The sequence below is a fragment of the Podarcis pityusensis genome (assembly GCF_964106645.2).
Source record: "Podarcis pityusensis genome assembly, chromosome: 2".
NCBI lineage: Eukaryota > Metazoa > Chordata > Lepidosauria > Squamata > Lacertidae > Podarcis > Podarcis pityusensis.
In genome coordinates this window covers 43,394,550-43,407,798 of record NC_138029.1, presented here as the reverse complement: position 1 = coordinate 43,407,798, position 13,249 = coordinate 43,394,550, and the positions used below count along the sequence as shown (strand labels likewise).

Here is a 13,249-nt window from a genome sequence, read left to right as displayed (position 1 = left end):
AAAAAAATTCCATGATTTCTTGTACGGGCGGCCCTTCACCGTGGTGACTGACCACAAGCCGTTGCTTGGCTTGTTTGCCCCCGAAAAGCAGACCCCCCAAGTGCTGTCTCCTCGCGTCCTCAGGTGGTCAATTTTCCTTGCCAGCTACCAGTATGCACTGATTCACCGACCTGGGAAGGCGATGGGCCATGCGGACGCCCTCAGCAGGCTACCACTACCGGAAACAGGCCCTGACCCAGCACCTGCACAAGAGGTTATGAGCCTGGAGCTGCTTCCCGACCGCCCCATTCAGGCACAAGAAGTTGCACACCATTCCAAGAAAGATAGGGTCATCTCCCGGGTCCTGGACTGGGTGTGGAGGGGATGGCCCAGCAGCAGCCCCGGGCCAGAATTCGCCGGCTACACAACCCGCAAACATGAACTGTCGGCCCACAAGGGGTGCCTGTTATGGGGAAGCAGAGTCGTTGTTCCCCAGCCCCTCTGCAAAAGGGTCCTCACAGCCCTACACGAGACACATCCAGGGGTAGTAAGAATGAAGGCCCTTGCCAGGAGTTATGTGTGGTGGCCGGGGATCGATGGAGAGATAGAGGCCTGGGTCAAACACTGCCAGGCCTGCCAAGAATCCCGCCCAGATCCCCCAAGGGCCCCAGTCCAGTCCTGGGAGTCCGCCCGAGCACCATGGTCACGCCTGCATGTGGATTTCGCTGGCCCCTTTCAGGGGAAAACATTCTTCATAGTGGTGGACTCCTACACCAAATGGCTGGAAGTCGCACTGGTACCGTCCACTTCCACGTCCGCAGCCATCCGGGTACTACGCAGGCTGTTTGCAACCCACGGGCTCCCTGACACTCTCGTCTCAGACAACGGGACTGCATTTACGTCAGGAGAATTCCAAACCTTCACAGCGCAGAACGCCATCCGCCACATCCGTTCGGCGCCGTTCCACCCTGCCACCAATGGCCAAGCAGAACGCATGGTGCGGACCACCAAGGACACCCTTCGCCGCATGACGCAAGGGGACTGGGAGTACCGCCTTGCCACATTCCTTCTAGCACAGCACAGCACCCCCAGCTCAACGACTGGCTGGAGCCCCGCTGAACTACTAATGGGTCGGCGCCTTGCAATCAGATTGGACCGCCTTCACCCCGATAGAGCTCAGGATGAGGTAGTGGTGGGGGAAGGCAGGAACCCCCGGACCTTCGAGGCCCAGGACCCAGTGTACGCAAAGAATTTTGGGGCAGGCCCAGCATGGGTACCCGCCACAATCACCAGGGTCACTGGCCCCGTGTCGTACGAGGTGCTAACGGATGGGGGGCAATGCTGGCGCCGCCACTGCGACCAGATACGGCGACGATTCCCGGGAGAAAACCAGGAGGAGGACAGGTCAGAGGAGTCCCAAGGGAACAGCGGGGCAGTGAGGCCCATAGAGCAGGAGGGGCCAGCAGGAGAGGCAGAATCAGTAAATACAGAGAGGACCCGTGAGGCCGAAAGGACACCGGAACCAGAACCACGACTGAGCGAGCCGGTTGCACCAGACCAAACAGCCGCATCACAGCCAGCATCCTTGGAACACGAGCCAGAACCCGGAGCCCGGACCGGGGAACACCCCAGGCCACAACGCACACGTAGGCCGCCGGCATACCTTGAGGACTATGAATGCGACCTCCCGGGCAGGACTGGAACTTAGAGGGGAGGGGTGTTATGTACTGAGTTGAATAGGATCCAAACTGTAGCAGTCTGATTGGTCCTAGAACAATAGGATCCAAAAGGCAGCAGTCTGATTGGTCCTAGAACAATAGGATTCAGAATGCAGCAGTCTGATTGGTCCTAGAACAATGCAGCAGTATGATTGGTTGGCAGGAACCACCCAATCCTGCTCCAGATAGAAGTGAATCCACAACCTGATTGGCTTACAGTAGAATTCCAGAATTAGCCAATCATGTGCAGCCCATTGTGTAAATAATGTATATAAAGCAGATACTGTGAGGGGACATTTATTCATTCCTCCTCACCACTATGAGCTGAATAAAGAGCATGAAATCACTTTGCGACTCTGAGTATATTTCAGCTGAGGTTTTTTCTTTTTTAATCTTTGTGGCAGACATAGTATGCCCCTCCCCCGTGTAAAATGGCGATCCCAAATAAATAACTGGAGACTTATATATACATGTCTAATTTTTTTCTAGCTCTACAGCCATTACAGTGGGAGGAGTAGCCAAAACGCATGCCTCTGCTTTTAACATTTTCAGCTGGGAGTATATTGGGCTGCAAAATGTGGAACTTAACACCTTAGATTTAAAAAAGTAGTTTTGGAACTGTAGTCATTTTAACATGTATTATAATTAACTCAGTGCAACACAGCAAACACCTCAGCAATGCCATCCATTACATTTGTCCTCACACTGCAGTAGGGCTGGGAAAGTAGTAAACAATCCTGGAAGTGTAGTTCACTGTTATATTCCCAATGCAGTTTGAAGGATTTTGCTGATAAGAGTACAGTAGCATATAGCAGCTCTGCAATGTAGTCCAATGTTAACATTGTAGGACAGAGGTGAGGTTGGAATCCAGTTTGGATTTGAAGGGGGGGATCCCCTGTGCCTCTCAGTTTGCAGCAAAAGTCATTTTACTTTTAATGGGGGGGGGGGCAGACCTCCTCCCAGCAGGTCAATCACACCATTGCATACTGATGCAATGTGTGCAGGCTGGCTGCATTTTTAAATGTTCAAAACATTTTTTTAAATGCATGAAGTAAGGCCCAAGTTAGAGTAGGGGCTTATGTCTTTGATGCTAACTTTTCTTTAATCTACCTCAGCCACAAGCTCTGTATACAGGAGCCCTGCTTGTATACTCTTAGATAGTGCTACACTAGGAGTTACCAACACAGTATTGGCACGCTCAGTGTCTACTGAGACATTTCCTGATACTCACAGGGTCCCCTCCCCCAGCTGAAATTTGACTTGAATGAATAGATTGAATCAGTAGGCTGAAGGGCTGAAAATTGATTTGAAGGACTCTGTTAGAATAGATTGTTGAGTGTGCTTGGGTGTCTTGTGTATCCATCAGTTCAAAGAGGCTGGTGATCCCTGTAAGCAGTTCTAAAAAAGACTCCAAAAACTCAGATTTTCCCCATTGTGATTTTTAATTTTGACATCAAACTCTGAACATAATGCTCAAAATAAGTGAGACACACTCCTAGATATAGGTTATATAGGACATCAAAGACTTTAAGAAAGAGTTGATACCTCGGATTAGCATCACAGCTGCTTCAGACATTGTTATAATGCTGCCAGTTATGCACTAGATTAAAAGGACCACTTACATGTCCTTTGGATGACCTATTCTAATGTGGGCTAGAACAAACTCCTCTTGTCTTGGGCCCGGTCTTATTCAACATCTTTATCAACGACTTGGATGATGGACTCAAGGGCATCCTGATCAAATTTGCAGATGACACCAAACTGGGAGGGGTGGCTAACACCCCAGAGGACAGGATCACACTTCAAAACGACCTTGACAGATTAGAGAACTGGGCCAAAACAAACAAGATGAATTTTAACAGGGAGAAATGTAAAGTATTGCACTTGGGCAAAAAAAATGAGAGGCACAAATACAAGATGGGGGACACCTGGCTTGAGAGCAGTACATGTGAAAAGAATCTAGGAGTCTTGGTTGACCACAAACTTGACATGAGCCAACGGTGTGACACGACAGCTAAAAAAGCCAATGCAATTCTGGGCTGCATCAATAGGAGTATAGCATCTAGATCAAGGGAAGTAATAGTGCCACTGTATTCTGCTCTGGTCAGACCTCACCTGGAGTACTGTGTCCAGTTCTGGGCACCACAGTTCAAGAAGGACACTGACAAACTGGAACGTGTCCAGAGGAGGGCAACCAAAATGGTCAAAGGCCTGGAAACGATGCCTTATGAGGAACGGCTAAGGGAGCTGGGCATGTTTAGCCTGGAGAAGAGGAGGTTAAGGGGTGATATGATAGCCATGTTCAAATATATAAAAGGATGTCACATAGAGGAGGGAGAAAGGTTGTTTTCTGCTGCTCCAGAGAAGCGGACACGGAGCAATGGATCCAAACTACAAGAAAGAAGATTCCACCTAAACATTAGGAAGAACTTCCTGACAGTAAGAGCTGTTCGACAGTGGAATTTGCTGCCAAGGAGTGTGGTGGAGTCTCCTTCTTTGGAGGTCTTTAAGCAGAGGCTTGACAACCATATGTCAGGAGTGCTCTGATTGTGTTTCCTGCTTGGCAGGGGGTTGGACTCGATGGCCCTTGTGGTCTCTTCCAACTCTATGATTCTATGACTATCTCCAGGTAGGTGCTTACTTGAGTGATCAATTGGGAGGAGTGCTTCAGCGAGGCTTTGTGGGTGGTTTTGCTATTTTTAGGAATAAGAATTTTGAGTGGAAAGTATTCCACAAATTTGCAGATTAACACAAATTGGATGGGATTTGTGGGGTACAAATTGGAAGATAAGGTTAGAGCCCAATGGCCCAGGAATAAAGTGGGAAAGCACTCACTTAGAAACTGTACTGTTGAAAAGGTCCTGAGGATTATAAACAATGATAAGGAATTCTACCTACAATACCACTTTAACACCATGGCTTCCCCCAAAGAATCCTGGGAACTGTAGTTTGTTAAGGGTGAAGAGATTAATTAGGAGTTTCCAGCAAGTTTAACAAACTACAGCTCCCATACTTCTCTGGGGAGTGGTAAATGAGTGCTATGGTGTGGATGTGACCACAAGAACTGCAATTGCTATTATACATTTAGTAAGTCCATCCCTGGTGCTTTTACCCATATGCTAGCAAGGTAGCAGGTAGGACCCTGAAAAGAACAATAGGTACAATAGGTAGAACAGGGAAAGCTATCTTCTCAGGAAGGGATGATATAAAGCAGACTGAACAGTTTGTTTGTGAAATACATAACTGCAGACTAAGCCTGTGTTCACACTCCCGTTTATGGTGCACTCACTGCATTTCCAGTGCTAAGTTACCGGTATTTATCTGTGTTCATATAACATTATCCAAGTGCTTATGTTTCCTGTACTTTCTTACCAGAGGAGGGATTCACCTAAGGGTCTTGTCCTTGCCCTGTGCAAGGACTTCCATGTGTGCAATGGGGTTTTCCCTCCTCCCCTCTTGTGCCCCTCTGATATTGGCTCTGGGAGTTGGGCGAACCCTCAGAACAGCACTCCAATCAGTGTGAAGCTGGTTTAGGAAACAATGCTTCAAACTGTAACAAGGTACAAGATACATATGCATGTTGGATAACATCGTGTTAAAATGGATTTAAAACCCAGCACTGGAAATGAAGTGAGTGCCGCAGTAAATGGGATGGCGAACACATCCTAATGTGTTGTTTCTTAAATCAGCTCCATCCCAGTTGGATGCTTTTAGTCACTCCTAATTCATCTGCAGCCAAGGTGGGAACAACTTTGCATAGTGTTAAGACAACCCTGCTGTGGAACACCCTAACTGAGGACTTGCAACCATTTTCATTTGATAGGTTAGCCAAGAGTTCCATGTATTTGGACAATGGTTGGAGGTGGCCGTTGCCCAAAGACATCTAGACAACACATGCCACACTAATGATGGTCCCAAACATTCACAAAGCTTTGGTCATTTAGGGAATATCCAGCTATATTTAAGAGATGTGAACTCCTTGAAGCTTGTGTCAAGGATCCCATATAGAAAGATCTCCTTCTTCATTATTATTTTTTTTAGCAATTGCAACCTGTTGGCTTCTCACAGACAAAGTGGACTTTTAAATTACAGTCAATGTCATTCCAATTACCCTCCTTATAAAGGACAGCACAATTTTCCACACCATCATTATTGTTGGGCTCTCCTTGCCTCCAGAACCTGTAACAGAGAAGCACAGTTAGTACAGAATTGTGAAATCACTGCAGAAGAGACTTGCTGAATTATGTGGATGCCTTCTACATTTGTAGGGAACCAAAGTTGGGGACCGCCTGATCACAAATCACACCTCGTTGTGCTCTGGAGAGCAAATATACTATACAAAGCTGGTCAAAAAGGGAGGGATGACATGGGAGAGTGAAAAAACAGGAGGAGGGGTAATGCCTCAAAGTGGCAGTGAATGATAACCATGTACAGTGGTACCTTGGGTTAAGAACTTAATTCGTTCTGGAGGTCCGTTCTTAACCTGAAACTGCAGCTCTTTCAGACTTCCTTTCGTGCCATATTTCAGCTTCACACTTGAAAGCTCTGTGTCTGAGCAGGGGGGAGGGGTGTCAGTCTCTGGGACAACCCACGTTTTACCTCTGAATTGGGGCAAACGGCAAACTGATAAAAACCCGCTTGCCGTTTGCTCCAATTCAGCGGTAAAATGTGGGTTTCCTCAGGGAAAGCGCCAGAACAAAGAACAAACAAGCAAGACTTTTGGACCCAGAGCTTTATAGCCCAGACCTGTGCCTAGAAACACAGCACAAAAGTCTGGATGAGCCCTGTATCTAGGAAAGCAGCTAGAATAGTTGATTCAGCTGCTTGAGCAGCTCCACTAGATCAAGTCAAGGGATTGAATCCTATGGAAGGAGCGTAACAGAAAGAAAGTTTCTTTCCTCTCCATCCTTCTGCCTCCCAGAAAAGCTGCTCCAGAGTAATAAACAATGTGGGATGTTGCTCTGGCCAGGGTTATGCAATCCTCTCTTCCCACAACAGTCCCCTGAGCTGCATTCCACATTGTTATTCCCCCGCCCCACACCCCATGAACCCCCTTGAGAAGCTTTCAGGGGTGCAGGAGGCTGCAGGGCAAAAGAGGAATGGCTATGTGGCTCCTGGGAATTCCTGACACCTTTCTGCCCCCTGCCTTTTCCCTGTAAGGGGTCCAGAAAGAAGAGCTAGGTATCATCCACATACCTTTCTGTTGGTGCTGTTCCATCAACCCACTGCCACGCTCCCTCGTTCACTGCATCACTTATGCCAATCCAGACCGAGGTGAGCTTTATTTTTGTAACCACAAAATTCTAGGAAGAAAAACATGTAGCACCTTCACAAATGCTGTAGCACATGAAATCCATAGTCTGCCTAGCTGCAATATGTTGCTGTGATAAAAATGCATTCAGGAGATTGGCCTGAATGATTGCTCAAGAATTCTGCCACCCCAATCCTGTCACTCGGTCATGGGTTCGAGCCCCTCGTTGGGCGAAAAGATTCCTGTATTGCAGGGGGTTGGACTTGATGATCCTAGTGGTCCATTTCAAGTCTAAATTTCTATGATTCTATGCCTATACTTGCATATTCCTGTTTGTTCTAAGGATTGTCACTGATGGCCCGAGGGTCTCCTCCACACGACCAGTTTACTGAGCATTCATGATTTGCTTGCACACAGCTTACATGGAGATTAGGCTATGTCTAGTCTTTATTCAGCATTTATTCTGGTTTGTAGGGCCTACACATTCTCTTTGAGAACTACAAAAGCCTGTTTTTTCTTGCACTAGGGTGGATTTGTTGCACTAGGGTGACAAAGGACTTTAATCAACCTTAATGGTGCACACCTAAATTTCTGGTGTATACTTGAATCTCTCCCACAAAATAGGGACCATCTGGAGGCACCCTGAATGGCTGGCCTTTTGCCTCCATTTCTGCTCCCTGCAGAGGATGATGCTATCAATTTGTGGGTGGGTAGGGGAGAGAAACATCTATGTGGCCTTAGGCTACTTGGAGGGAAGGTGGGATATAAACAGATAGCAGTAAACAGATAGTGTCAGGAGTGCATGCAGGAGCCAGGCCCTGTGACCAGTAGGGCTTCACAAGACTGGGGCCTTCCTAAGTTTGTTCTGGAGAGGCAAGGTGCGGCCGCACAGGTGAGGCCGCTTGGTAACTCACTGCACCTGGTCGCAAGAGCCAGGAAGGGATATAAGGTCAGCATTTCCCTTTGGCTCTTTGCCACAGCAACTTGGTTCCTGCCTTGCTGCGTTCGGCTTCTTGCTTCCTGATCCTCGGACCTCAGCTTCTTGACTCCTTGTTTCCTGATCCTCGGACCTCGGCTTCTTGACTCCTTGCTTCTCAACCCTCAGACCCTTGACTTTGTGACTCCCTGCTTCCTGACCCTTGGACCCCTGGCTTCTGGACTCTTGTTCCTGCTCCCACCCCGCCATCTTGCCCCCGGCCCCAACATCCTCTGGCAGGACTTTGACCCATAGACTGGACCGTGACAGACAGAATAAGTGCAAGACCTGTAAAACCTGCCCACTCAGAACTGATATGTGTGACAATACGTTAGCTGATTTTAAAAATTAAAAATGAATTACCAGAGTGGTGATGTATTTGCTTAGGTTTCCCTATCCTCTTCTCTACCCATATATTTCCTAGGTTGAGGAAAGCAACAGCTAGGAACTGGAAGCTGCTTGAATTCTTAGGAAAATCTGGTTTGGATAGAGTATAACTACAGGGCCAAGCAAAAGACAGTTTTATGAATGAACAGAGCAAATGCGCCTTACGACCAAAGGTGCTGCTCAGACCTGCTCACGCTTGCTGTTAATAATGACCAGGTGGGAACTGATAGTAATGCAGAATTTTCTGGCATCTTCCCATTGTTTTTCGTCTTCTGAGTAGTAGTAGCAACTTCCTAGAAACTCATGCCAGGATAAAGGGTTAGTCCTCCTGCAGATTTCTGAAAGAGGGAAAAGTTTTATATGGAAACTATCAATAATAATAGTGGCAGTAAAGGGAAGATTGATTAACTGGAGTGCAAGCTGAACTGTAGCAGAACAGAAACAGTTCTGATTGCAACAAAGATAGGATGTCTCTTTATACATCGCTATTTGGGATTAGAACCACTAAGATGGCAAGACACATCTCAGGGTTAGGAATTGTCATAATGTGGTCTAAAACATGGAGGTTGGGACGTTCCCCCCCTCTACTATCCCTGCATGGAGCCCCAGTTTGTCAAATAGATTTGACCAGAGGTTTCCGTGGATAAATTCTGTTCAGTGATGCTTTTTGCTTTTCTATATCAGTTGCTTACCTCTTGTTCCTCTCGTACATACCTCTATTTTCCAATGCATTTATTTTTCCATCCAATTTAGATATTTGTTCCTCCACTTTTCTATCAGTTGCTTCACTCCTCTTGTAATTACGTTCTTCTAAAGCTTTAAGTTCTTTCAGAAAAGCGGTCTTCAATTTGTCAGCTGTTAGAGGGATGATTGAAACATCACAGCTTTCCTGTGGGCAGCTGGTATTCAGCTTCCCAAGCTCAGAGAAGATGGCGGCATCTAGAAGGGCAAGAGATGGGCATCATTGCATGAGCCACCCTGGAGCCCCACACCATTGTTGCTGTTTCCTCCAGAGGCAGGTCTGCAGTCAGACATTTTATGGGGAAGGAACCTAAGCATACAGGGAAGGGATCGTTACAGAACAACAGGAATGCAAAGCCAATATGTGTAAAGTTATTTAACATTACAGTGGTACCTGGGGTTACGAACTTAATTCATTCCTGAGGTCCGTTCTTAATCTGAAACCATTCTTAACCTGAGGTACCACTTTAGCTAATGGGGCCTCCCGCTGCCACCGCGCAATTTCTGTTCTCATCCTGGGGCAAAGTTCTTAAACCGAGGTACTACTTCCGGGTTAGCGGAGTTTGTAACCCAAAGTGTTTGTAACCTGAGGTGTTTGTAACCTGAGGTACCGCTGCATTAAATATCAATAAAATGAAATGTAATTTCATATTTTAGAGAGAGAAAAATATGGGTCAGTTATCCCAGTGCCTTTGCATTCACAGGCCAGTTTACGTCTTCCCAGTTCACTTCTTCCTGAACATTTAAGTAGCATACTGCATGCATGGCCTTCCTTATAACTTCTGTAGTAAAAATACTAGATGCTTCTTTTCAAATGAAAGCTAAATATTCAAGGTGGGGAGCTAGAATATATGTGAAGAGCCCAGCCCTGCCCACGCAGCTCACCCTATAGCCACAGCCTGTGACAGAATACAGGGGATTCAGTCAGGAATTCCCCATTTCCCTCTGTTGGTCACACTCTCTGACTTGGGAGTGGGACTGCTGGGTTCTGTGAGGCACAGAGCCCCTCCAATGGTACTGTGACTGGCCTTGCACTTACCAAGGCTCAGCCAAAGGGATTGACCTACCCCCCCCAACTTTCCAGTGTAATTACTGAGATCTGAAACTTGCGAAGATGACAGTCTTGGGAGATGCCAGCCAAACCACAGAGAGACATGAAGCTCATTTGTTTGTACGCAGCCCTTCCTTTCCTTCCTTGCTGCAGCACCACCGTACACCATATACGTGTACATATAAATCTTCTTTCCCTTTTGAGTCCCAGTCCCTCACTGCTTTTATCTCTTGAAGCTGGGGTGCTCCACAGTGTGTCTTGACGCACATGAACACCCCTCCTACTTCTTGCACTCACGCTGTACAAGGAGAATGATGCCGATCAGGAGACCCACAAGAGCCAGGAGCAGAACCAGGCAGTTTCTCCAACAGCCTTTCCATTGGGCTGGAGTTAAGGTCCATCGGGCTAGAGTTAAGGTGCATTGAGCTGTGGCTGGGTGGAGAGAGAGAAAGAGGGAGGGAGAGATTTGAAACAGCTCAGAATGGCAACTTCAGGAAAAAAGAGAAACCAATAGCAAGCAGGCTGCTGCTGCTGCCATGGTGAGGCGTTGCCAGTGTAAGGGTGCCGCAAAGGCATTCAGGATAGCATGCTGGAACTGTGGAGAAGCTGGGGTAATTATAAGGGTGATATAAGCTATGCTGTGGATACAAAAAAGCCATGGCCTGAGTGATTGTCTGCAATATGTTAACCAGTATGGTTGCCATACGTCCGGAATTTCACAGACATATCTGGAATACTGCAACCGGAAGCAGTGTCCCGGTGGAAATCAGCAAAATGTCTAGGAAAATCCAGAAGTATGGCAACCCATGTCAGCAGTGTTGTCATATTTATTTGCAATTTTGCAAAAAAAGAAGAAGTTAGTGTCCGAATTTTCACTTTTTGAAATATGGCAACCCTATTAACCATGGCTTATAAACTATGGTTAGCTATAATTAACAAGGCCACCGTTACAAGGCCACAGTGTGGCATCTGTAATGTACGCATAGCTGCCATCCCAGTCTTCCCTTATGCATAATAGCCAACAGAGGGCAGCAACACTGAAGCAACCAAGGGTCTGTTCTTCTCATACCTGGTGGTTCAGGCAGTGCCTTTGGCTCCTCCATTTCCTGAGGCACCGAGATGCTGTCATAGTCGCTCTCTTTGTCAAAGTCTTCATATTCGTCTAGACAGGCGGGTGGACAGAGTTAACTTTTGGAATGTACCAATACAGATATCAACGGGAGCTGGTACGCTCCTCTTCCCAGTTGTAGCAGGTGAGCTCTGCTTCCCACAATCTTTTTTTTTTTTTTTTGCTCTTGAATCTGAGTCCACGCCTATTTCTTCTTCGCCCCTACACTCATGCTTCAGAAGGTGGGCTGTCGCTTCCCCCCACCCCAAAACACACCCCAAGTTTATCTAATTAACTTTAGTCCAGCACCTTATGCTTTAAAGCAAACCTCAACTGTCCATTTGCTAAGCTTGAGACGCTTCTATCCCAGAAGGCATGGGTGGGTGGAAGGAGTGACTTCATAATACATAGCACCTCCCTTGCTCCCCTGCTGACCATATTTTAGCAAAAAAAATACCTTCTACAATTCCAGTTTTCCTTGCGGGTTGTTGGGGTAGGGGACGGCAAGACCCGTACAGCTGGAGATCTTCTCCTCTGCTTGATACTGCTGTGTCATCATACATGGTCTACACTGGAGAAAGTGAGATGCTCACTTGAAATACAAATCTTCCTCCTGCCCTCAGGTTTCATTTCATCTATTTTCTTTGGTTTCTCTTCCTTTTAAAATGGTTTGTGGCAGATTCAATATCTTGGTATATAAGGGAACATCAGCTGTGTTTGGGTTACACCTGAGCAAGATTAGTGAGAGTTAATTTTCTATTTTTATTAATAAACATACTTCTAGTCATATATAAATATTGAAACATAGAACATAGAACCTAAGATAAGCAATAGCAGTCCATTAACATTTATTTTATTTATTGTAATTTTATTTATGATAATAAAAAACAACAGTGACTAAACAATACATAGTTCTCCATGAAGTGTAGGAGTAGAAAGCAATCTAGGCCACATTCACACCACACATTTAAAGTACTTTTATGCCACTTTAAACAGTCATGGCTTCTTCCCCCAAAGAATTCTGGGAGTTGTTTGTTAAAGGTGCTAAGGGTTGTTAGTAAATCTCTGCCTTCCAGAGCTACAGTTCCCGGAGTTCCCTGCAAAGAGGCAGTGATTGTTAAGTCACTGTGAGAACTGTAGCCCTAGGAGAGGAAGAGGGGTCTTAACAAACCAGAGCTCTCAAGAGTCTTTGGGGGAAGCCATGACTGGTTTGACTTCACCCCTGAAGGTACACTTTTCCATTGCGCCCCGAGACAGACGGGTGCCAATCAACCAACTATGCTTTAAATGTATGATGTGAACACCACTCAAGAGTCACATTTCATCCTGTGGCTTCCTGAACAGGAAGTTGCATAGCCAGCTTTTCAGTTCATCAAGTTCTTCCCAAATTATTTCTGAGTTCCTTGTGGTTTAAAAAAGTACAGGCCTTTATTAATAAACGTAAAAAAGGGAAACCACTCTTCTTCAAACATACCATGCCTAATTATCCCCCATGATATTCTTGCAGAAAAGCTGGTAAAATGTGGACTGGACAAGGTAACTTAGGTGGATTTGTAGCTGGTTGACTGAATGAATCCAAAAAGTGCTCATTAATGGTTCCTCGTCATCATTTATAAATGACTTGGATGAAAGAATTGAAGGGATGCTCATCAAATTTGCAGATGACATCAAACTGGGAGGACAAAATTGGGATTCAAGATGACCTTAACAGATTGGCGAACTGGTCCCTTACAAGATGAATTTCAACAGGGACAAATGTAAGGTTCTGCACTTAGGCAGGAAGAACCAGCAGCACAAATATAAGATGTGGGACACCTGTGAAAAGGATCTAGGGGTCTTAGCAGACCACAAGCTCAACGTAAGTCAACAGTGTGATGCAGCAGTAAAAAAAAAAGCTATGGTAATGCTGTTCCAGGCTGCATCAACAGAAGTATAGTGTCCAGATCAAGGGAAGTAAGAGTACTGCTTTATTTTGCTTTCTTCAGACCGCACCTGGAATACTGTGTCCAGGTTTGCCTCTGCAGCTTTGACCTTCTCT

At 46.2% G+C, this 13,249-nt stretch overlaps 1 protein-coding gene across 1 annotated transcript; it reads right to left on the bottom strand.

Moving 5' to 3' along the window:
* Positions 1–3,120: 3,120 nt before the first annotated feature.
* LOC308471434 (uncharacterized protein) lies at positions 3,121–11,931 on the bottom strand. Its single transcript, XM_080995420.1, has 8 exons — positions 11,669–11,931; positions 11,173–11,265; positions 10,401–10,535; positions 9,026–9,250; positions 8,498–8,649; positions 6,894–7,000; positions 4,318–5,876; positions 3,121–3,370 (listed from the first exon to the last, which is right to left on the bottom strand). The coding sequence occupies exons 1-7, from the start codon at positions 11,772–11,774 to the stop codon at positions 5,735–5,737; spliced, it is 960 nt and encodes a 319-aa protein (XP_080851546.1). The 5' UTR covers positions 11,775–11,931; the 3' UTR covers positions 3,121–3,370; positions 4,318–5,734.
* Between the last annotated feature and the right edge of the window lie 1,318 nt (positions 11,932–13,249).

Excerpts from the sequence above, each read along its gene's own strand:
- LOC308471434 (XM_080995420.1), bottom strand. The coding sequence starts at position 11,774 with ATGTATGATGACACAGCAGTATCAAGCAGAGGAGAAGATCTCCAGCTG. Across the intron at positions 10,536-11,172 it reads GGCACTGCCTGAACCACCAG|CCACAGCTCAATGCACCTTA; the intron begins GTATGAGAAGAA and ends CTCTCCACCCAG. Across the intron at positions 8,650-9,025 it reads AAATGCATTGGAAAATAGAG|AAATCTGCAGGAGGACTAAC; the intron begins GTATGTACGAGA and ends TCCCTCTTTCAG.